Genomic DNA, 23,918 nt, shown 5'->3' on the forward strand with positions numbered 1-23,918 from the left:
AAAAGAATATACAAATAAATAAATAAATATATATACATATGTATGTATGCATGATGCATACATATACATACAGGTAGAAAAGGTAGAAACAGAATGATACTTAATTGTTTCGGAAATTTAGAATTCGATGCTCAGTTCGGTGAGCAATAATAGCTGTATTCTCGAGCATTTTGTTCGAGTTTGTGGCATTTTAACGTTGCTCCATGAGCATCGAACTTAAATTAACCACACGACGTTTGTGGGCATCGTAATTTGACTGATTCACATTCGTAACTGTGTATGAATGTGTGCCTGTTCATATCGTGTCGTCGAAGTGATGGATATATTCGATTCTTCGTCCCACTGCATTTACAAAACCAGATCGATCGACCCTTTAGACCGATAGAAAGAGAAGGAGAAAGAGCGAGAGTGGAAGAAAGATGGAGAGAGCGGGGGGATGTGAAACACTCTCGAAAAATAATCGCGATTGACGAGTAAATGTAGAAACGTTAAACACAAAATTCTGTTCCGTTTTCTTTTCATTTTTCAATTTTTCAATATTTTAAGAACGAACGACGTTAGTGAAAAGTTAGTCGAAAAATTAGAATTTGATTTCGATCCGTACGAACGAACGAACGAACGAAGAATTTACAACGTTGCGGCATCAACGACGTGCTGCTTGCGTACGCAAGTTAACGGAAATGATAATACGACTACATCACCAGCAAAGCAGGCACACATAACATACGCAGATAATGCGAAAACCTATATTTTACGATGCTGTGTCGGATGTTAAATTATCGATGAGGGTCGACTAACGTTCTGGTTTTGTGTGCAGTGGGTGTCAGAGGGCTCTCCGACCCATAGCAGTACACCGGTGAAGATCGACGGTGCCCTTCAATTCGTGCCGAAAAATACCAATCCAAAGGAATTTAAGCAAATACAACAACAGGTAAGTAACATGAGAAATTGTCGTGTTGATAGGCATATGTATATGCTGACTATTTTTTAAGTATTATAATATAGAAGAAGAAAAAAAGAATAGCGAAGGTTGTTTAAAGTAGTTAAGTAGAAGAGAGCATGATGATATGGTGTGTTGTGGAAACCGATCGTTGAACCTTTGGAGCTGTCCTTTCTTTTGTTCAGATAAAAGATTATCGTCGAGCAGACAAGATATCGGCTGGACCACAATCCCACATATTGGAAGGAGTTACGTGGGAGGAAGCTAAGAAGATGCAGGTAATGTTGAAACCGTCGGCATCCTTAATTACTGTAATTGGTGAAATTTGAAAATTGCAACAGCTTGCATTATTATATAGATATGTGTAATTGACGAAAGAATTTTCTTTGAAGGATGCCACTATTAGTGGAACAGGAGAACAGGTAGTATTGGTAGGGGCAGCCAGTAAAGGTATCATTCAAAGAGGCTTTCAGCACAACGCAATGGTCTACAAGACACCGTATGCCAAAAATCCGTTCGATGCTGTTACCGATCAAGAACTCGATCAATACAAGAAAGAAGTGGAACGCAAACAAAAAGGAGATCTTTGTAAGTGTATAAGGCGTGTGAAGTGGCGCGTGATCAATAAACGGTTTATTAGCTGCTTGATGAAATAATATAATAATGTAACCTTTAAGACGACGAGTCGCAGTCAGAATCGGAGCCGTTGTCATCGTTCAACGTTAGTCGCGCAACACACGAATCGAGCACTGCCAAAAGTCCAATTCAATCGCCGGTATCGGTAACGTCGGAAACCGAAGAAGAAAGCCGGGATGGTGAGTTACGATTCAGTTGACAGTCGAACATTTTGTTTTTCCTTTCGAATCATTTACCAGCGAAAATGAAAAAGAATCGTTTGTTCGATGTATCGTGTTTCTTCGACCATTCCATAGAACCCCGAGTACTGCGAATAGAAACGAAACAAGTGCCTGCACCAAGTCAACCCGAAGTTGTATTGAGCGATGGTAAGTTATTTTTCCTAATTTTCGATCTCGCGATCATTGTGTCGTGTCTGAAGAGAATCCTTTGGGAGAATAAAGGAAGGAACGCGTGTGGTTTGCTGCATGCGACATACGAATGTCATAATATACATATATGTACATATTTAAGCGTGGAAACTCTTCTGTTTTCCTTTTTTCTATTCAAGGCATTTCACACGCCAGCTTTCCACATTTCCACCTTCATTCTTGTTGTTATTATACATATGTATCTCCTTATTTATGATCACCAACGCTTGCACCTTGCATGCCTGCCTGCATATCCCCGTGTATTCTATTCGCATGTCCCCACAAATACACGTGTGTGTTACACACATATTCATGCCCGCCTGCTATACAGAACTTGTTCCGTTTTTACGAGTTCCACCTCCTTTTTCTTCCCTCTCACTCTAACGACTTGTTTAAATCCCGTAACGCACGTCAATCATTGCCTCGTATCGAACTATACTGTTCCTTCGTTAGTTACGAATCGTCGTGTGACCTCGTCTAAAGACAGCAGGAGGAAGGTGCGTGTACAGTGAATACTACCGACACATGAGACGCTTACAATTAGACGGATCGGTGACCAACTGATTAGTACTTTTTAAGACACTTTTACTTTGTCAACTTACTTAACAATCGCGAATGCAACGAGTTTCTCCGATACGCAGGTGTGAGCATCCGTGATCATAAGCAACTCAGTACCTTCTGTCTCGACGAGAAAGAAGGTAGATCACGAGAAAATGGAGTAAACGTGAAAACACAGTTGTGGTATTTACAGTTGTGGGCCATGTGGTTGCAGATCGTGATTCATCTGGCAGGTATTGCAGTCAAAGCGAACGTGAATATGACGACGAGAGTGACGAAAAGGACCACCAAGTCTGCGTTGATTGTAAACATCGTAATTGGCAAGTTCTCGATGAACGGTATCGATGCGAACCATGTCTAAAAATTGTCCGAAGCGATATTGTCGCAGAGCGTCTAACAGCTACGTTAATCGAGTACTGCCCCCCCCCTTCTTCGACCATTTCAACAAACTGTTTCGAATCCTCAGTAGGGAATCCTCAGTACTGCACTGTAATTTCTGGCCAAGGAGGATTGCACGAGACGACGAGAAAGGCTGGGAACCGGAACACATTTGAGTCGAACAATAATGGAAATGTGTTATTGGTAGACGTTGACCGAGAAAACGCTATCGTTTCTTCTGACGGCGGAAAGAAGAAAGAAGGAAATAAAGAAGAAACAAGTAGAAATTCCGAATTGGAACGGATCGTTGAAATGATAAACCGTATCAATTCGAATGTTTCGTCATCAAAAACAACATCGAGCGCTTTGTCCTGTTCTTTCGATATGAAAGTCTCAACCAAATACAGCTTAGATCCCGCTGACATGACTTTAATATACAGTTTAACGCCATTTATGAATTCAGAGAATCAGAAAAATATCGATGAATTAATGTTAAAAGAATCGTCGCCGTCGCCGTCACTATCGGCACACGAAAGCAATGATGACGATGATAATTCGAATGGACAAGCTTGTTCTTTGACGATGAGAAGGAGCGAAGAAGAGAAACATTTTGAACATAAACATCAACGATGGAATAAAAAGGAGGATGAGGAGCAGGAGCAGGATGGCTGCACAGATGAAAAAACTGACGATTTTATTTGGATTGAGTCGCCACATGGCAAATATTCTGATGTTCGTTCGGACGAAAGATTCGACATGTTAGAACTGGCTGGTGACACGGTCCTTGAACTGTTCGAAACAAGCGGTGAATGTTTTCGAAACGACATCAGCGATACTGCGAATGAAATTATCGCAGCACTCGATCTAAACGATACTTACGTCGCTATTTCCTATCTGCTGAATGAGATTTTACAAAATGTTTACGATACTTTGTATAACATGGAATTAAACGAGAAAAGTAGTTCTCTGTCGTCAACTTTGATCCCTTCTCTTCGATTCTCAACTTCAGCAGTGTCATTACCCACTTCAAACAACAACAGCAACGAACATCATCAACTTCCAAAGGAAAACAGCAACTCTCAAACTAATCAAACTATTATCACTACTACACCTATTCTCGTTGTACACGAAATTATTTATCATGTGATCGATGCACACGAAGAATTTCAACGAACATTATCGGAGAGTGGGGGGGAAATGATAGGAGGGGAAAGAGGAGGAGAAGAAGGGTACAAAAAAGCAAAGAATAGTGTAAACGTAGAGCTGAAAGAAGCACGGAACAACACTGAAACTATTGAATCGAAGAGAAGGGAAATTTCACCAATTATTTCTTCGAAAAAGGAGAAAGAGGAGGAGGAGGAGGAGGAGGAAGAGGAAGAGGAGAATTTGATTAAAAGAAACGAAGGAAATAACCGATCGGTCGTAACACCATCTGAGATGACCGGGATGACAGAAGCGGACGTGGTTTTCGAATTTTGTACAATAGCGAAAAGAAAAGAAACAAATGCTGACGATGAAGCGTTTGAATTGCATTTTCGAGTTGAGAAAAATTCTACCACGGATATGCAGAAAATCGAGAAACAATACGGCAACGACACCTACCGTTGTTCCAACGCATCGGATTTACTTACATTGCAGTCGACAAATTCATCTTCAAGTTTCGAGAGCGCTGGTGGCGAAGGAAGAAACCCAGAATTAATGAAATTGTCTAAATCGCACGAATACATCACGGAGGTATCGAAATCTTCACGATTATGCGTTGAATGTATTCATTGTATGAAGTTTTGTACAGTGAATCACGATCAAGAATGTTCTTCGTTATCTCCTATAGATGAAGAGGAGACCGATAAAATGATGAAAAATTTAACTGAGACAACGAATAGTGGCGTAAATGATTCAGCTGAAAATCGACATAACGATACTTACACTTGCTGCTGTGGTGCCGATGAGATGAACACTGATGAACAATTACTTAGTCGCGATTTAGAAGATAGCAAAAGTGCATTTTCTCCGGAAAATATTTTGAAATCGTCAAACGATCAAACATCGTTTATTTTCTCCAATGCAGAAAGTCTTCACCGCTTACAACACGTACCATACGCTTCTCTTGAATTTGCTTAAATCGTTCAGTTGAGCCTTATCGTAATTAAACAAGAGAAATACTTTTCCAAATAGCCTATACGATAGGCATACACGTATATTTTTTAACATGTTCTCTTAAATATGAACAAGAATTTTCTTCTTTTTTTTTTTTTTTCGTATGTTTACAAATCGTTCGTTTCCTTTATCTTTAATTAAGTTGAAAAGTTCAAAGGATGTAATGTACTACTACGTTAACATGTAACACTATTTTGTTTCTGCAAAGTTAAAGTTCATTTAGTTTAGTTTTTATTGTTTGCGATCGTATCGCGCATGCGACTGGTACACTCGAGTAGCTGCCACTTTTACACTTTCCTTTCTTTTGCAACACCTCTGTTTTTGCTTTTTAAATTTTTCTACACTTTTTCTTAACTTTTTTTTTGTCCCGCATGAAACGCATACCTGTTTCGTATACAAAATAAATGTATTGAAGAAATAAATCATTTTCGCAAAAGTAACGATGCACAAAGATTCCAAAAATGAAGAAACGTTTCGTTGTCCATTTCAACGATTGTTTCTTAACTGATTTGTTCTATAATGCTACTTCACAATTGAAACATTCGAAGGGGAAACAAGAATCACAGTCCAATTTTCATACATACGTATATCGAGGTAAGCGTATATTTGACTTTCTATATCGACGATTCGTTACATTTGTCACGCTAATGTGTATGCTAAAAGCTTTTGGTTTTGGGAGCATCAGTTTATTAACGCGGTGTTTTTGTTCTCTTCTCCTTCTTCGTCCTTCATCGTTACAGGCAAATGAATTTCCCTAACGAATCGATATAACGCTCCGTACTTTATGTTGCAGGGGAAAATACCGTAAACGGGGATCACTCCGATGCGCATCACAGTACATTTTCTCAAAGTAGTAAAGAGGTTTGTCATTTATACTTGTTTAAACACTACATTGTCCTCGAGTTTGATCTGCAACATGCACTAAGAAATGTTCTTTGTATAATCTGATTTTGATAATGGTGCATCGTGATTTAAAATCACGAGAAGCAGTAAAGAGAGCTGGAGGATTCTTAAAATGTAGGAGCAGTAACGAGATATCGTTCATATCTATGCATATAGCACGATATGACGTTGAACGATCAAGTTACGTTATCGTTGTTTTTATTGCTATTATACTATCAAATACAGTCTGTACAAATTGCATTTACTTGGAACGTAAACACTGTTGAACGCACAGAAAAGAATCAGTCGAAGAACTCTTCTCTGTTAAAGTAATTGTAAATTTCTCGTATTCTCCATTTCACAGTCTCATTCTTGGTTGTCGAATGGGTCTTGAGAATCATGCATAAACGTTGCTTTCATTAACTCTTGTGATCTAATGCTACGACTAAGCTAGTACGCCAATAGTGTTCGCTTGCATGAATCTAAGGATGGCCTACTTTTTGTGGACACGTGAAAGATCATGCAAAACGCTAAGGGGCAAAGGAGAGAAGAATGAGAGGAGAGCTCGTGTCGCGTTGTATGCGCTATTGTGACATCTGTGACAACGAAAGAGAACGCGAGAGACATGTGCGTTTGCGTGGGTGAAAGAGAAACGAGTGAAAGGTCGAGAGAGAAAGAGAGAGAGAGAGAGAGAGAGAGAGATTTTGCAAGTTGCATGTGCATGCAGAAAGGTTTATGGTTACGGTTGGGACCTTCCGTGTTAAGGGCTCCGTGTCGCAGGATGTGAGCGTTAGCGAGGAATCGCCGAAAAAGGAAAAGAAGAAGAAGAAAGGCCTCAGGACACCATCTTTCCTAAAGAAGAAAAAGGAAAAGAAGAAGCCAGTCGAGGCGTAGGTAGTCCTAACTCTGGTACGTATGTATTTTGCAAATCCGTAATATTCGATTTGATTCTTTGTGTTCGTATCCGGCCCCCCGTCTTTTTTTTTTCTTTTTTTTTTTTATTACTCTTACTATCACGTACGTGTATATCGGTTCTCTTCTGTTCATTTCAATCGCTGATTAAATTATTAATCGTGTCTTGATTTTGAATCTTCGTTAAAGAATAGATTTGTATGATAACTCGGCGCACGATAAAGCAAGAAAAATTTATCACGGCTACGACTCGTTTTTTATCGGTCGCGTTCAACAATCAGTTGGCGACGCTTAATAGTAATTTCGTCTCGTGACATATACCGTGAATTCCCGTGTTCTGGAAATGCTAAGAAAAGGAGTTCAAAGAAGAAAGGTAGGCTTTCGAGGTTTCTACGTCAGAGCATTTCTTTTTTTTTTCCCTAGAGTAGAAGAGCTGGCGCTATTGTAATTCGCATAGACGCAGCAAACTTAGTTCTCATCTTTTTTAGTCGCCAGTTAGATTATAAATCATGGTCGCTATAACCACGGTATTATTGATCATTATCGTTTGAACGTATGTGTATTTCCTGTTTGCTAGTTTTTCTGAAAATTATTGGTCGGTGTTTTTCTATCGCATCGAACAAAAGCAATAGAGCAGAGAATGTGTATGTGTGTGTGTATGTGCGCGCGCGCGCGCGAGAGAGAGAGAGAGAAGCTCGTCGAATCGCCATTTATTGAAAAATTTTGTTTTCACTTTCTATTTCCAGACACTGCCACGAGCAACAGCTTATCGCAAATAAAAGAATAATTACCGAATGAAGATTTAAACGCGAGACAGAAGAGTCGAAGATCGCAAAGCGAGTCAAAAGTGCATATACTGGAGACGAACGAAAATAGATAATAGGAAATAGAACATAGAAAATCGAAAATTGAAATAACCATGCAACAATCACAGCATCTTTCCAGGACTCAAGACTGCCATCGCATTACGTCTACGATAAGAAACTATATTGTACTGTTAATGTTTTTACGTTTTTAATTTGTTAAAGCGTCGCGCTGAACTATTTAATCCGCTATTTAATTTTGCCTCCCCAGCCCCGTTTGTGTAATGCAATAAAACAAGACAGAAAAAATACGTCTGCAATTGACGAGAAAAGAATGGAAGAATTTCATTATCTTCCTCGCATTACGATTTCGACCGTTCATCCCACGATTTTTCTATTCTGCTCTCACCGATCTACATTTATACAATATGTATCCATGTCCCCTGCCTATCCTTCGTACCGCCGCTCTTCGAATATATCGTATATCTTAGGTTGTGTAAAAAATCCGTTCGCGTCGATAATGTTAACTGATATTCTTGCATATTTTCACTGCAACTAATAAACGTATCTCATTAGGGATAGTCTAAAGATGCTTTGCATTCAGTGTTAAGCAGTTCTCTTTCAGTATTATTCGAGTCACAAGCGTTTAAAAGAGAGCGAGCGAACAGAGTATTCATTTTCGCCACCTATTCCTTTTTCATTTTCCAAAGAAGAAAAGTGTCGAAGAAATGAGATAAAAAACTATGTGACGTGTATGGGGTGAGGATGCTATTAGCAAACGTACCGTCGAAAAGTGGATTAAAAAGGTTCAATGTGGAAGACAAAAAACGAAGTGGCATGCCAAAAGCGATCGATGATGATGAAATTGGACATTGTATCGAACAAAATCCAAGGTACACAACTAGAGAGATTGCAAACATGCGAAATATTTCGCAGAAATCAGTTTCCTTGCATTTGAAGAAGCTCGGAATGACGAACAAGCACGACGTGTGTTTGGGTTCCGCATGAGCTAACGAAAAAGAATTTGCTCGACCGCATTTTCGATTTCGGATCGGCCTTTGGTCAAAGCTAGGACAAAAATCACTAACAACGTCCAAGGCAAAATGCATGTCCCTGAATTTTTTAATGAAAAAACAACAGCAAACAGATGGGAGAAGGTTATACAACAAAATGGTACATATTTCGTTGATTAGGTAAGTTTGATATTGAAATAACAAAACTTCATATTCTTTTGTAGAAACGCGAACGGACTTTTTACTCAACGTAATACATATGCGCTATTGTTCCAGCTATTGAAACCGCCTCCGCCGCCGCAGTACAACGATTGTTGGGGGCGAGGGTAAAGGATTTCCACGAGTAAAATACCAGCAAATAATAGACAAGGAAGAAACATTCTTTTAAGGGTTGAGAAGGAGTTATTGAATGGGGAAGATGGATAAAAGTAAAAAGTATATCTCAATATTCGTCGGTGAGGTCCGCGTCTACGTCGGTCGAATCTAGCCCGACTTCTTCGTAATCCTTTTCAAGAGCCGCAAGATCCTCGCGAGCTTCAGAAAACTCACCCTCTTCCATACCTTCGCCAACGTACCAATGAACGAAAGCCCTCTTAGCGTACATCAGATCGAATTTGTGATCGAGCCGAGCCCAAGCCTCGGCGATGGCTGTCGTATTGGACAACATGCAAACGGCGCGTTGAACTTTGGCCAAATCTCCGCCAGGTACGGCCGTAGGTGGCTGATAATTTATACCGACTTTGAATCCAGTCGGACACCAGTCGACAAATTGTATCGATCGTTTCGTCTTAATGGTAGCGATCGCGGCGTTCACATCCTTCGGGACTACGTCTCCTCTGTAGAGCATGCAACAAGCCATGTATTTACCATGCCTAGGATCGCACTTGACCATCTGATTAGCTGGCTCGAAACACGCGTTGGTGATTTCTGCGACCGTGAGTTGCTCGTGATATGCTTTTTCCGCGGATATTATCGGTGCGTATGTGACCAAAGGAAAGTGAATTCTTGGATAGGGAACTAAATTTGTCTGAAACTCGGTTAAATCCACGTTTAACGCGCCGTCGAACCGCAACGAAGCCGTTATCGAGGAAACGATCTGTCCAATCAGTCTGTTCAGATTGGTATAAGTTGGTCTCTCTATATCTAGATTACGTCGGCAAATGTCGTAGATTGCTTCGTTATCGACCATAAAAGCGCAGTCCGAATGTTCGAGGGTTGTGTGAGTGGTAAGAATGGAATTGTAAGGTTCAACTACTGCCGTGGAAATTCGCGGAGCCGGATAAATGGCAAATTCTAATTTAGACTTTTTTCCATAGTCGACGGATAGACGCTCCATTAGCAGAGAAGCAAATCCAGATCCAGTACCACCGCCGAACGAATGAAAGATGAGAAATCCCTGTAATCCGGTGCATTGATCCGCTATTTTTCGTACCCGATCGATCACCACGTCCACTATTTCCTTGCCAATCGTATAGTGGCCACGAGCATAATTGTTCGCTGCGTCTTCTTTGCCGGTGATCAATTGTTCCGGATGAAAAAGATGCTTGTACGTTCCAGATCGAACTTCATCTATGGAACCACAATCAATAATATAATAAAACTCTATCTCTCTGTGTAACGGTCGATACCACCCACCTAAATCATTTCCTTCTCTTACCGACTACCGTAGGTTCCAAATCGACGAATACCGCTCTGGGTACGTGTTTCCCGGAACCGGTTTCGCAGAAGAAAGTACTAAAACTGTCGTCGCCTCCAGCACCAAGCATCTTATCCGATGGCATCTGCCCATCCGGTTGTATTCCATGCTCTAAACAATACAGTTCCCAACAAGCATTTCCAATTTGAACGCCAGCTTGACCGACGTGAATGGATATACACTCGCGCTGAAACAACGATACAACACATTCTTTCTGTGTAACATCAAGTATTCTCCCGTTCACCTCCTCCTCCTCCTCTTCCTAATCATCATCATCGTCATCATTATTATTATCGTCATCGTCATCGTCATTATTACTACTTTTAGTCTGCTTTCTAGAAGTAATTGTCAAAAACATCAAACCCCAACCCCTCCCTTCTTTCCCCCGACGCCATTGCTGCCGACCCACAAAAAAAAAAAGAAAAGAAAGAAAGAAAGAACATGAAATTGCGATAATTTTTATACCGAATAAATATCTAGGCAGGCTCGTCGTCATTTTCGATGTTCCGCTGATGGAGATTCTACTCAATTTTGATTCGTCCTATTCCCTTTAGTTAAATTATCGATATTTTCTTTTTTTTCACTTTGACTTCAACGATCACCATCGACGATTCTCTTACCATTTTATAATTACGTAACAACAGACTTGATTAAACGTTCGAACGTTTGCGAAACGACTAAGCGTAAAATATGTGGACGAAGATCACGTTTACACACAAGCAGGGACGCCGCTTCTTTGAACGATTGTAACTTAATGACGCAACACAACAACGGTCGACGGCCTCTTATATCCTCCGCTTGGAGTCATCTCGAAATACTTGGGAAGTAATTGCAAACCGTCATCTTGGAAAGTTATTTTCCTTTTTCGGGATTTCTTAAAATCGAATTTCTTTGAATTTTCTCTTTCAACTTTGCACACATCTGTTTCATCTCCGAATTACTCTCAATCTTCGAACTACAGATTAAGCGGTTGGATATAAGAAATTGTTTTCATGAGAACGTTTTTAGCCACGTCGTACTTGAGATTTAATCTAATAAACGGATATAAATAGCATATCATAGCTACAACTGGCTCTTGCAACAAGCCAAGTCGTAGGCAGCCAATGGAACGGAAAGCTCATGATGCAAATTCCTCTGTTCTATTTTTGTTCTTCCTTTGATCCTCGCATTTCGGCCATTCTATGGCGTAAAAATACATATGTCGCGTCGTTTTTTATTAGTATTTTCCAAATTTTTATACATCATTTTTATTTTTAGATTTTCTTATTTGATCTACCGATCAGATATGTGCAATGTACCCTTCAATTCTATCCGAACTTTTCAACTTTTTTAGTACTTTTACACGCATGTACGCACACATGCGCACACGCTTTATCTAATACGATATTTTCATGTGCAAACTCGCGTTACTTCTCGTGGTTATCATTCACTTAATAAGTAACGAACAATAATCGACGAATTTTTTAAATCGACTTTTTCATCGCATTTCTCTACAAATAGCTTGACTCTTTAAAATGTCAAGTATATTCGTTCCATGTTTAAGCATAATGAACCACGATCTATCGAAGGTTAAATATCGATATCTTGAATTAATTACGAATATGCCACGATATATGTAAATGTCGATTACAGTTGTCACAGGTGTTTAAACGAATATATAGTTTCTTACTACGCGTATATAGCAAATCATTTATTTTTATAAAATATTATTGGCTTATTTTACATCCTAAATGGTGCTTCTATTCAACATTGTTCATTATTTGACATGAATATATGATGTATAGGTATCAACAGCGTAATATTGCAATGGTGTTAAACACGCTGCTTAATGTATGTAAACATAACCTTCCTACTGTTGTTATCAGTTTATACATTCGACTAGTAATACTTTGAAAGTACAAAAAAGTGTGTACATGTACCTCCGGTTATTCGTGAAGAGTTATTATCAAATTAGCTGTAACTTAATTAGCTGTAAAAAAAGCAAGTAACGTATAATATGGGACGTAGCCGTTCACCTTCACCAGGAAGAAGAAGAGATCGATCCCGAGAACGAGACCGGGAACGAGAACGAGACAGGGATCGGAGAAGGAGACGCTCCCGTGAAAGAAGAAGAAGGTACTCCTTTAGGACGTTTTATTCAATTAATGCAACATTGTCTAACATTGCACGGTAGAGAATAGTAATATAAATTGTGGCTTAATTGTAGATCGGCTGAACGGGATCGAGTAAAGTCAAGGGATAGGGAAAGGGATCGCGATCGTGAACGAGAAAGGCATAGACGTTCATACAGTAGATCCAGGTCAAGAGAAAGAGACAGGCCTAAACCTAAACTGAAACCTACAACGGCAGAACGACCTGTAATTACAGGTAAACCAAATAATGGAAAGAAGTAATGAATGAACGTGAATGTAATTCTGTTTTCTAAATGAGCGTATTACAGAGGCTGATTTACAAGGGAAAACACCAGAGGAACAAGAAATGATGAGAATAATGGGTTTTTGTGGTTTCGACACTACTAAAGGCAAAAAAGTTGAAGGAAATGATGTAGGAGCTGTGCATGTTATTCTGAAGAGAAAGTATAGACAGTACATGAACAGAAAAGGAGGATTCAACAGACCGCTAGATTTTGTAGCATAAGATTATAAATGTGATTGCTTTGCAGAGTTGATTGCGATCCATTGGGAATTTTCTATCCTCTACCAGTTCCACTGTTTTCATATATATATATATTGCTGGTATATATGTTGCTGGTCAGCAACAAGATATGTAAATGGTACAAAAAGAAGCTAGCTTTTTGTACCATAACCGTATCAAATATGCAGCAAATATATATTTGTAACAAAAAAAGCAGAAAATCCGAGGCGTAAGGCGTTCGTCTTTTCTTTTTTCTTTTAAACAATTGCTTCGTAGAAAGGGATAGATAAGATTTCCAGAATACATATATGTATTTCGTTTGAGAACTTGACATCAGAAGTACATCGTGGAATATTATTGTAATAAGTGGTAGTAAATGACACGATGGTAGACGCGATTATGGTAGTAAACATACAAGTACAAAATTTTATTATAAATATTTCAAAAGTACAAATTTTAATAGACAGTGCTGCCAAGAGCTTTTAACTAAGAGTGTGCCTCAATTCTCCTCGATTCTAAGTCGTTTTCTTAACGGTAGTGCATCATCGCCACTACTGCTGCTTTTGGATTCATCATCCACGTTTAAGTTGTCCATTTCATTTTCAGTGTTTTCCAAGTTTGATGAAGCAGTGAGCTGTAAAGGTTAAGCATACTTTGACACTGTATCATTGTCGCTATACAATTAAATGCGATCAGGATAATTTTACGAAAGGCAGTATATAATGCTGCAACATCTTCTGTTGCTCTCATTACCAAGCTCACATCCATTTTCTCAAGTCCTTCTACCAGTTGTGGATTCTTAATTCGAAAATCTCTCGTCACGCTGTGTTTCATATAATTTTCTAACGGTACCTATACGCGAAAGGTAAAGCTTGTAAATGCAAAGACTGGACAACTTGTAAATATAATATTTGATACTCACGCCCGTTCTTTTGCCAAGCAGCAATATTTCTTTATTAAACTGTTCGATCTCGTACACTACGCGAGGTATTACTTTTGTTTCTTTTAAAATTTTATTCCGCTGCGCGTATGAATCGCACTTTGAATGTAATTTGTTTTGATTTTCCTTTAGAGAATATTTACATTAGAGCAAATGTTATTGTTGTTGTTGATCATGCTACCGATCGGCAATTCCCATTTATTAAAAATAAAAAGTTCTAACTGGACATACCTCGACGTACGTTACTAAATTATAAAAAGCAGATTTTAATGGTTTACCAGCTAGCTGTACCACTTGAATGAATCTGTAACGGGTAAGGATTTTATCGATTTAAGACAATAAAAATATATTAATGAAATGATATGCGTGCAGTACATACTTAACTGCTTGGAACGCTACATTCTGATCGTTTGATTTCGCATAGAAATACTTTGTAAGATTTCCAAGTAAATGATACAAGTATTGCAAATTTTTGAACGTAACGTCAGTACATAGGCCTGGTTTCACTGACATATTTGCTAACGTATGAAGCACTTGAGCAACGTGAGATAATTGTTTACACAGATTTCGCTCTTTTTCTCTTAGATTGTTGTTCCCTGGTGCAACAACGCAGTCTTCTATCACGGAGCTGTTACTATAAAATTTTTAAAAACTTGAAATTTCCAACTGATACTTACAAACATCGTCGACTGTTCCAGATGTTCGAGATATGGTGTCTTCCGCCTTTAATCGCATCAACAACCAACAAGTGTTATTCAGTTTTTCTTTTATGTGACCGTTCAACACGTTATAAATTTGTAAAACGGTATCTTCGCGTATAACTTTATACTGCTGATTTGATGCTATTTCAGTCTATGTTTAGATAAAGAAAACAATCAACTTTAAAAACGATAAAAGTTTTGAATATTTCGAGGCAAAATTCACCGCTCTTACACCATCGATGCTTCCAACTTTTTCGCATAGCTCCAGACATATCTCGTTCAACGTTTCTCCGTATTCTCGAGTGTGTTCTTCCAAATTTAGGAAAAACTGTATTAACGCAGGAACGATAGGACTTTGAATATTTTCCGTTTGAATCATTTTTCTGGTACACTTGAGAATCTTTTGCAGGAAATAAACTTACTTTACTGCGTAAGGAAGAAAATATTTTCACGAGATATTTCGTACAAACCTTCTCAGGATTATAAGTTTCAAAATTAATTTTATATGCAAATTGTTCCATTATCTGTAACAAGAGAAACGGTATTTTTTTTCTCTCATTGTCGTCTGTCTCCTCAACCAGCGATGCCATTAAAGAAGGCTTTAATGAAAAAATAATTTCTTGCAATTGGGAATTGATATCCACCGATATTGAATCATTCTCAGTTTGCACTTGGACATGAAAAAAGAGGAACATTATGAAATGAAGATTGTTAAAATAATGTGATAAATTGTCGATGTGTAAGTACGTACGAATAGCATTGAGAAACCTCGGCAATTCCGACGAGAATAATGTACACATACAAGAAGAAATTTCTTTGAAACATTGCAAAGCCAGTATAGTTACTTGTTCATCGTTTGCAAGTGCATCGTTTAGATTTAATACGAAATATTTATAAAGCAACCTATGTAACAAAAATTTTTCCATCGTTAATAGCAAGTAGACAGACACGCGGTGTATGTGAAAAGTTGAATGCATGTTTTTCTGCTTTCTGGAACTTACCTTCCTACCTCAATGTACGTGCTTATGTACCGAATGTTTCGCATATCAGGAACATCGGTACTGTGTGATCTGGCGCGTTGTAGAAGTTGTTCACTTGTTTGTAATATGTAACGGCAAAAGTTGTGATTTTCACGAAGCATAGTCCGATTTTGAGATGAAGAAGACTGTCTACTTGTGAATAAAAATTCGATTTCTTATAGTAACGACGATACTTGCAAAACTACCGTTATACTCACGAATATAAAAGCGTCAAGCTTTGACTTATAATGTCCAAATTCATAATAGTGTTTGGTAATTTCACACTGTTTGATTTGACGATCTTTTTGGTTGTATTATTTAAATTTCCGTCCTTTTTAGAATTGCCACTATCGATTTTTTTCACTTTTGTAGATTGCTAGTAAAATTTCATGAGAAATGTGTTAACATTTAACACGAAAATAACATAAAATTAGATAGAGAAAAATCGTATTGAACACAAACTTTACCATTTTAATAAAATTTGTGAATCGTGTATATCCTTTAAATAAATCGTTAATCTTATAAGAACTTTCTTCATTTCCTTTCGAGCATTTGCCAATTTGAAACGCTATTAAAGCTTCGTAAACCTCGATAGCCATACCAAGATGTTTTAACTTGATATGAGATTTTGGAAAGTCCCCATGAAGTAGATCAGTGCCATGGTCCTAAAATGATGGACTTGTTTTGGTTTTTTCTTTTGAGTATTTTTCATCGACTCATTTAAAGTGTTAAATACCAGATTGAAATGCTCGAAATCTGTAGCTGGCATTCTTCTACACAACGACTCTAAAATACTGTATAATGTTTCGAAAGTATTTGAGTTCCGCGGAATGGTATCAATATATATTTTTTGTAATGTAAATATCAACTGAGCGATAGGTTCTTGTAAAACTATCTCCGTTCCACGAATATCCGTACATAATTCGAATCTCACAGGTGGTAAGATATCATCGTCTGTATGAAAATAAAGATTGAAATGTGAAAGAAGCATATCTAGAAGGATTTCCGTTATTTCAGAATTTTTGCTGATAGTATCGTGTAGACCTATAAACGAAATAATATGAATTTGAAAGAGGAAAAGCATGATGGAATATCAGGATTTAACTGTTGGCCGTTCCATGAGAAAAGAAAAGAAAAGATAAAGGCATACTCACCTTCGTACAAATGTAATCTGACTTGAAACTCATAAGTAAAGCTCTTTTTTAATATATCCAATATCTCGTAACACAAAGTTTTATCGCGTTCTAATCGCGTAATCGATTTTTCACGTTGCGAATTATACTCTAAAGTGACCTAAATTGTACGTTAAAAATTAGTGTATTGTTATGAAATGGTATATCGTGTATATACCTGTGTTAACGTTGACCTCGAACTAGAGCTTATCGCATGCTCTGAGGAGTTGCAACGTTGACTGAGTCTGAAACTGGCCAGAGAATGCATTTTCGAGTATTTTAACATTTCAAGAAACCCGGTGACAGCCATCTGTCGTTTCGATATTCCTTTCCTGTAAAGAGCTTTTCTCAAAGTCAACAGGAGATTTTCTCTGATGTTGGATGAAACGTGCATCAAGGGAAAAATTGCGAACAAAACTTGATTAGCAACTATACTGGGGAAAAATAGCAATCGCTCGAGAAGGGTCATAATCCAGACTTGATGATCCAAAACGATCATTGATAATTCACGACACATATACTTTAAACAATCTATAAAGATTTTTTAGAGAAGTAAAGGATAAATGAGTAGCATTATATATAATTGTAAGATAGGATGATTATTATTATTATACAGTTTGTGTTACCTGTATAATGAGTAGTTGTCATTCCTCCTGCTACTATTTTATTAATCAATTCTTGTAATACAATTGGAACTGTTTCATGACGTTTCTTAATTACTTCTCGAACTATTTCGGAGCCCGTACACCACATAGCTGTAGTTGTATTACCTTTTAATTTTTGATCGGCACTCATTAACATGAAAGCTAGACTCGTGAGCCCTTTCAGAACTAAGTGACGGTCTTTATTGCTGTAAGATGATTCGACGATTAGCGTAACGCGTAATAGCCTAATAGCGCAAAAGGAATAGATGCAATAAAATGGAACGAATCGACCTGCTATCAATGACTTGTCGAATAATCCGAATTATATTGCAGGAAGAAGGTAAAAGTTGTCTCAACCATGCACTAGTCTGCTGTTTTCCTTTCTCCGAATTACTGTTAACAATAGCCATCCTCAATGCCTCAAAGATCTGCGAATGAAAATATGTTTTCCATGGAAAGAATAACGAAATGAAAGGATGTTGCGACATGGTAAAACCTCGATTACCTGATCTTCGTATATGCTGGAAACCGACATTAATACAGCGAGCATAAACGGTTGCAACATATACTCGGAAGCATACGACACATGTTTAAGAAAACGAATAAAATCTCTCATATTTTCATGATTTAGCTGAGCAGCTTGATATACATGATAGAGAACGGTGCTTTCAATATCTTGTACCTCTTTTATATTTAGCGTACCTGTAGAAGAAATAGGATAAAAAGAAATAGGAATGTAAAAGAGTAGTTGGTTGGATAGTTGCATATACATACCAATGTCTTCAATGCTACTATCCTTATCATCTAGAGAAGTTGCTTTGGAATAGTAACAGTGGAAATATTTAGACAAGGCACTGAAAAGTTTCCGATTATCTCGATCTTTGCATAATTTTAACGTTTGATAGACAAAAGAAGGTACTCTATCCAAAGGTAAACGTGGGAGATTAGAACACAACGTTTGGACGAGTTGATTGTGATCCAGCTTGTTTAAAGTGATATCCCTTGGTATAGAAAAAATCAGATAAAACTTGAACAAATAATATCCCCAACTTTGTGGCACCGAACGACTTAAGCATAGAAAACCATTTACCCAAACATTTTTGCCATAGATGGTAAGAGATTAACGTCCCATGGACAATTACATATAGCTTTAACAATTAACGATTTATATTCAGTTCCTGAAACTTGGGCATCTGCATAGAGGACATATTTTTCATTTTCCAGTGCTTCAAGTAACACAGGTAATAAATCTTTCCAACTGCAAGAAAGAAACTGTGAGGTGAGGAATTACCGGTGGCAAAATAAAAAGTACCATACCTATGTAACTCATGATCGTCACGATGAATATTAGTAAGGCAAAAATCAACAAGTTTAACAAGATGTTCTTTGGAATATCTCGGAAGATCAGAAATTATCCGATTAACGATTGCGTTTGCCTGTCCCGTAGATATCTTAGCTTTTTCCAAACTGTTTATCGTAGATTCGATCAGTTTACGTCGTTTTTGTTGACAGACGTGATCAGAATCGGAAAATGCTTGCAAAAGATCGTCTAATATTTTTACAGCATCCGGCTTGCAAATACTGTTGCGTACTATTCGTACGAGCTATAAAAATTATTCTTTTAACGGATAAAATCATTTACTTTGAATACTAGATTTACATAATGAATAAACTAAAAAGTTTGCAGTACACAACCTCTTCCACACTTGAATCTTGAACAAATGCGCGCAATTTCGATTGATTTCCAAGTTCCCGTAAATTTTCAAAGGGTTGGGCCATATTTTACTTTTATTTATACGTTTTGCTACGCAGATTTATGTTTCCTTCTCGCTCGTCAATTGACGAAGAACGAAGAATTTGAAATGATTTTAGCCAGCAGGTGCTGGTAGTTGACGAGTTTGACGAAAGCTCGTATAGAGGACGTTTGACAGCATTACAGGCAATGCAGGAACAGCAGCGTTCGATGAAAATAGAAAAAGAGGCGGGAAAGATTTGTGAACTGATTTTATGTGGAAGGAAAGATAGTTTGGTATAAAAGAGTAAAAGAATGTGAAATAAAAGTAGTAATGCATAAAAATGGAAGTAAATGGATTCAGAAATTTGGGTGTGTATTTGAACGTGGGAATTAATAAGCGTTAAAAGACAGTCTGATAAATGTAGCGTATGGTCTGTATATGGTATGTAGTTTGCCCGAAAGTGAAGAAAAAGTGTTTTTTTCGTTTGGAATGTAAGTAGAGAAATGAAAGGAAGGAAAGAAAGAAAGAAGATGGGAATTACAGATGAATAGTTTAACTGTAAGACGATTTGTCGCATGTAAAGTTAAGAGATAGAAAAAGCATTGGTTTGGCGTGCGAAGCGATCGGCAACGTGTTTGGAAAGCGGGAACAACAGTAACTGTTTGAACGGTTGGTTATCGTACATGAGTATCGTAGTAAGTAGAGCAAGGAGTATGGGAAAAGGGTAAGTGGATAGAGTAATGTACGACTGTCGTTTCTTTTGTGCGACAGTAACCGGTCGACGACGGTTTTGGATTTTTAGTCCAAGGTCGGAGGGGACCGCGAAGTGAAGGCGATATTGGTGGAAGAAGAAAAAAAAAAAGGAGGATCGGGCGTGGCAGAGGAAATCATACGAACGATTACGTGTATTCTTATGGCGAAAGTTTTTTCGGTACCCGTTCGAAACACGCCCTTGCACCCCACCTGATTCCGGTTGGTCCATGCCATAGTTTCTATCTCGTTCACATAGCTGTGTACGGACTATATAAGATTTCGGCTACGAAACGATCAGCACACACTTGCTTTAGTAGATTGTGAACAACTGGACTCTTGTCCCGAATCCTCCATTCGACTGACTCGCAATGTTTTCGAAGGTAAGCACACCCAGTTACAACGCTACGTTGTACGGTATTCCGTACAACAAAGTAGATATACATACATATGTATGTATAGTATATAAGAGTGAAAGAAGAAGAAAGAAAGGAGGAACGATTGCTAAGAATTTGATCGGTTGTCCTTTCAGATCGTGATTCTCGCTTGCGCTCTGGCAATGAGCAACGCCGGTTACTTGGCGCCGGCAACCGTTGCTGGCGAATATACTTTACAAACAGCAGCTTTAACGTCCACGTCGGACAACATACTCCGCAGCACAGGAAATCTGGCGCAGATCGCGACCCAATCGAAAACAATTTCCACTCCGTTTTCGAGCAGCAGCAAATCCGACATTCGCGTAACAAACCCAGGAATTTACGCGCATGCTGCTCCATTGGCGTATGCAGCGACGCACGCAGCAGCACCCCTGGCAACCGCGATCGCTGCCGAGCATCCGAGCCCGCTTCTTGGCGTCGCTTACTCTCCGGCGGTGGCTGTTTCGCACATGGCCTACAGCAGCCCTATCGGTGTCTCCTACTCTTGGTAAAATCGCTCCTGTCCATGCCTCTTGAGATGCCTTCTCAACTTGCAACCGTACAACTGTGCCCGATCGTCATGCTACATTTGTATTTGATACTTTCTATTTATTCGATAATACATTGACGTATACATATTACATAATACGTTGTGAGCGTAAGCAGTTTTCTTCTTCCCTGTTGCGTTGTTCTTCCTCTCGAAATAGGGAACGTGATTGAAAGAAGGAGGGAGGAGGTTGTGTATCGAATCGGTGACTCTGTGTACAGTAACGATTGTACGTTTATTTGATATTCGATTATTACATTCTGTGACAAGTAGATCGTTTGGGTTGTAACAACGATTCGCCATCGATACGAATGTTCGAACGCATCATAATTGTTGACAGCGGCGAAAAATCGCTCCGTCGCTCCCCGTGATGTTATTGTAGTTGGAGTATGGACCTTAGAGAACCTTGACGGCTCCTATGCCGTTCAAGGCCAAACCATTGAGTCCTAGAGGAGCGGCCGCTATGCCGGTGGTGATAGCTGGTCCAGCTGCGATCGCGGTGGTCAGTCCAGGTGCGAGAAGTGCCGTAGGTGCGGCAACAGCGGCGGTAGCGATTGGGGCTGAAACCGTGGCACAAGATAGCCGTGAATCGAGCATTGTACGTTTCATTCGATTGGGATCGAAGTGAAAGAAGGAGAAGTAGGAGGAGGAGGTCGATTTTCAGCTTGAGCTTTGACACGCTTGCCCGTTAAACAAGTTAAGAGTAGAGAAAAGGAGAAACGGAGGAACATGAGAAAAGCGGACTATCTTGGTACTATCGTGGACTATCGATTGTAAGGCGTAATAAAGGAAGCGGCCGGTTTCCTCTGGATGTCTCGCGACACGTTCGGTAAATGTAGAGTGAGCTATGGGTACATATTAGAGTAGATTGGCACCCCGCAATCAGGTACCTGCAACAGCGGTATTTGCGAGCGCAAGTACCGGGGCGGGCACAGCGGTCGCCGTCAAGATTCCAGGATTGTTAACGCGCACGTCCGCTTTCCTGACGCTACTGAATGGTGTATCTATGCTCTTCGAGTAGGCTGATATGGCACCTAAGTTACCGATACCCCGTATCACATTGGAGCTGGATGTCGCGATAGTCGGTACCGCGACCGTCGCTGCAGACAGAGGAATGGTTGCTGCTGCTGGTTGTACCGCGAGCGCCGCAGGCGCGGTTGCTGCGAGCAAACCACCGCCGATCACGCCAGCTTGTCCGACCGCCAGCAAGCAACCGCAGATCACCAAATACTGCAGAAAAACAAATTTCAATTTTCTGTCTCTCTCTCTCTCTCTCTCTGAACGAAAATCAAACCGCGCTTTTACTTACTCTAAACATGATGGTATTGGAAGTAGCCGCTTTCCTCACCGTTCAGAAGCAACGAACGAATTGAATGCATCTGGCAAATCTGACAGTCTATTTATACAATATGCGAGCCCTCGTAAACCTGCCTAGGTAGAGAGATAACTTGAAACATTTTTTCCCCGAAAACTCGGTATCGAGTGTCCGTTGACCAAAGGCACAAGTGTATTGCACAGAAGGTTCATAACGAGCCGATGTTGCGTCACATACTTACTCGTATGTAAAGCTAGAGAACATTCGATATCGTTAAACCAGACCAGCACCAGTTTGCCCTTACATTGAGATTTTCCCGGTGAAACTTTTCCATTGTCCGGAGGCCGTCGAAGCGAGGAGGGTGTATGAAAAATGGCTCCGTGAAAAATGGCTACTAACCATTTACATATGTTATGTTGGGTTAGGTTAGGAACAACAGGGTTAATTGTCTGTTGCAACATCAACGTGTAAAAGTACACCGACGATCGGTAAAGCAAAGGACAGAGGGATACATATATCTCAAATTGCAACCGATATGTCTCGCTATCCAAGCATACTATAGGATTACGGTTCAGCCAGTCGGTCAGCAGGTGTAAAGGAGTACAGAATGAACGTGGCGCGCCGGTTAACATCGTTAACCATTGTGATTTCCCTAGCTCGTTCTTATCGTCTAGCCAAGCTTCCGCTAAACCTCCTTCTGTAGAATTCTCGATAACATGGAGAACAGAGACATACGTACATAGATAATCAAAGGAGAAATTCGTGAAGCTTTTCAACAGTTAGAACTTACAAACTTTCGGATAAAAAGAATTAAGGGAGAAAAAGTGAACGGGAACGGAATCGCTGGTCGTAACTGTTACGATATTGGCAAAGTGTAACAATTTGGGCAGTACGGCCAAGAACTTTGAGATTTCGTAAGTAAGTACTTATGTAGGTATGTACGTACACGCCGGAGGGAAAGGAACGCGTTACAGTTTGGTAAGTACATACATGCATACGTACTTATGTATGCATACTACGCGACGAGTGAACTTTTTCATTTTTTAATCCAATCGCCCCTTGCTGTTGAACGTTTTCTCGTTCACTCCCTGTTGAATCCCTGCCGTTTACGAATGTACATAAGTAATTAGATAGATACAATATTTTCAGGGCGTAAGAGGTTCTCTTTATTTATTATCTGTCTATAAAATACAGTGCGATATATGTATAATCGTTAGTATGTTTCTGCGGTTCATGGTTCTGAACGCTTTCTTACTAGCAACATGGACGAATATTTCATTGTCTCGTTGTACTGTTACACCATACAAGAAGAACTACCGCCGTGTCATGTCTGCCCTATCCGTTAACTCGATTACATTCACTTTACATTATCGCTGTCGCATCGTTACCGCTCACGCTCGTGTAATCGATGAGTAATCGGTAACGAGACAATTTTTACTTCACCCTGTCTATCTACCTTGGTATATCATTCCCCTTACACAGAGACTTTTTCTTCATCGACAATTCGATCACGATAACATTGCTACAAAGATACGTGATAACGCACATGCGTACGTTCGTTAGTTCATTCGTTCTTTCACTTTTAAATTCTCTTATCCTTCACACGTTGCCACTTGTACTATACATACACATATTGTATATGTAACGAGCAACATATGT

General features: G+C 39.2%; 6 protein-coding genes across 9 annotated transcripts in view; 3 read left to right on the forward strand and 3 right to left on the reverse strand.

Moving 5' to 3' along the window:
• The window catches only part of LOC108577955 (protein hu-li tai shao), a 10,331-nt gene extending 2,541 nt beyond the window's left edge, over nucleotides 1-7,790 (forward strand). The window contains exons 7-14 of one of the 3 annotated variants that reach the window (XM_017941186.1): nucleotides 818-931; nucleotides 1,126-1,218; nucleotides 1,333-1,528; nucleotides 1,618-1,755; nucleotides 1,873-1,944; nucleotides 5,873-5,940; nucleotides 6,727-6,870; nucleotides 7,620-7,790. In XM_017941186.1, the coding sequence (XP_017796675.1) occupies nucleotides 818-931; nucleotides 1,126-1,218; nucleotides 1,333-1,528; nucleotides 1,618-1,755; nucleotides 1,873-1,944; nucleotides 5,873-5,940; nucleotides 6,727-6,855 (810 nt within the window). In that variant the 3' untranslated portion in view covers nucleotides 6,856-6,870; nucleotides 7,620-7,790. The remainder of the gene's footprint in view (nucleotides 1-817; nucleotides 932-1,125; nucleotides 1,219-1,332; nucleotides 1,529-1,617; nucleotides 1,756-1,872; nucleotides 1,945-5,872; nucleotides 5,941-6,726; nucleotides 6,871-7,619) is intronic. The other 2 variants (XM_017941189.1, XM_017941190.1) reach the window with 2 other exon arrangements.
• On the reverse strand, nucleotides 1,985-11,217 carry LOC108577956 (tubulin alpha-3 chain-like). Of its 2 annotated transcripts, XM_017941191.1 has the most exons (4): nucleotides 11,006-11,217; nucleotides 10,347-10,572; nucleotides 9,162-10,258; nucleotides 1,985-2,366 (listed from the first exon to the last, which is right to left on the reverse strand). In XM_017941191.1, exons 1-4 carry the CDS (start codon nucleotides 11,006-11,008, stop codon nucleotides 2,310-2,312), a joined length of 1,383 nt encoding a protein of 460 aa, XP_017796680.1. In that variant the 5' UTR covers nucleotides 11,009-11,217; the 3' UTR covers nucleotides 1,985-2,309. The 2 variants fall into 2 exon arrangements, with proteins under 2 accessions (XP_017796680.1, XP_017796681.1); XM_017941192.1 differs by lacking the exon at nucleotides 1,985-2,366 and having other exon boundaries at nucleotides 7,871-10,258; nucleotides 11,006-11,214.
• A 1,038-nt stretch (nucleotides 11,218-12,255) lies between these two features.
• Nucleotides 12,256-13,022, forward strand: LOC108577943 (U4/U6.U5 small nuclear ribonucleoprotein 27 kDa protein). The gene is made up of 3 exons (XM_017941174.1): nucleotides 12,256-12,500; nucleotides 12,592-12,752; nucleotides 12,826-13,022. Exons 1-3 carry the CDS (start codon nucleotides 12,382-12,384, stop codon nucleotides 13,020-13,022), a joined length of 477 nt encoding a protein of 158 aa, XP_017796663.1. The 5' UTR covers nucleotides 12,256-12,381.
• A 495-nt stretch (nucleotides 13,023-13,517) lies between these two features.
• LOC108577911 (Fanconi anemia group I protein) lies at nucleotides 13,518-19,348 on the reverse strand. The gene is made up of 22 exons (XM_017941139.1): nucleotides 19,191-19,348; nucleotides 18,813-19,099; nucleotides 18,586-18,753; nucleotides 18,270-18,496; nucleotides 18,001-18,197; nucleotides 17,787-17,923; nucleotides 17,478-17,701; nucleotides 17,030-17,382; nucleotides 16,834-16,972; nucleotides 16,416-16,723; nucleotides 16,147-16,344; nucleotides 15,898-16,055; nucleotides 15,662-15,829; nucleotides 15,412-15,563; nucleotides 15,131-15,330; nucleotides 14,893-15,060; nucleotides 14,637-14,811; nucleotides 14,339-14,555; nucleotides 14,191-14,263; nucleotides 13,942-14,085; nucleotides 13,773-13,871; nucleotides 13,518-13,653 (listed from the first exon to the last, which is right to left on the reverse strand). The coding sequence occupies exons 1-22, from the start codon at nucleotides 19,272-19,274 to the stop codon at nucleotides 13,519-13,521; spliced, it is 4,011 nt and encodes a 1,336-aa protein (XP_017796628.1). The 5' UTR covers nucleotides 19,275-19,348; the 3' UTR covers nucleotide 13,518.
• Nucleotides 19,349-20,304: 956 nt separating this feature from the next.
• LOC108577946 (pupal cuticle protein C1B-like) lies at nucleotides 20,305-20,909 on the forward strand. Its single transcript, XM_017941178.1, has 2 exons — nucleotides 20,305-20,364; nucleotides 20,514-20,909. Exons 1-2 carry the CDS (start codon nucleotides 20,353-20,355, stop codon nucleotides 20,907-20,909), a joined length of 408 nt encoding a protein of 135 aa, XP_017796667.1. The 5' UTR covers nucleotides 20,305-20,352.
• A 431-nt stretch (nucleotides 20,910-21,340) lies between these two features.
• Nucleotides 21,341-22,304, reverse strand: LOC108577944 (pupal cuticle protein C1B-like). Its single transcript, XM_017941175.1, has 3 exons — nucleotides 22,254-22,304; nucleotides 21,835-22,174; nucleotides 21,341-21,504 (listed from the first exon to the last, which is right to left on the reverse strand). Exons 1-3 carry the CDS (start codon nucleotides 22,260-22,262, stop codon nucleotides 21,341-21,343), a joined length of 513 nt encoding a protein of 170 aa, XP_017796664.1. The 5' UTR covers nucleotides 22,263-22,304.
• Between the last annotated feature and the right edge of the window lie 1,614 nt (nucleotides 22,305-23,918).

Source organism: Habropoda laboriosa, unplaced genomic scaffold (genome assembly GCF_001263275.1).
Source record: "Habropoda laboriosa isolate 0110345459 unplaced genomic scaffold, ASM126327v1 scaffold801, whole genome shotgun sequence".
Classification (NCBI taxonomy): domain Eukaryota; kingdom Metazoa; phylum Arthropoda; class Insecta; order Hymenoptera; family Apidae; genus Habropoda; species Habropoda laboriosa.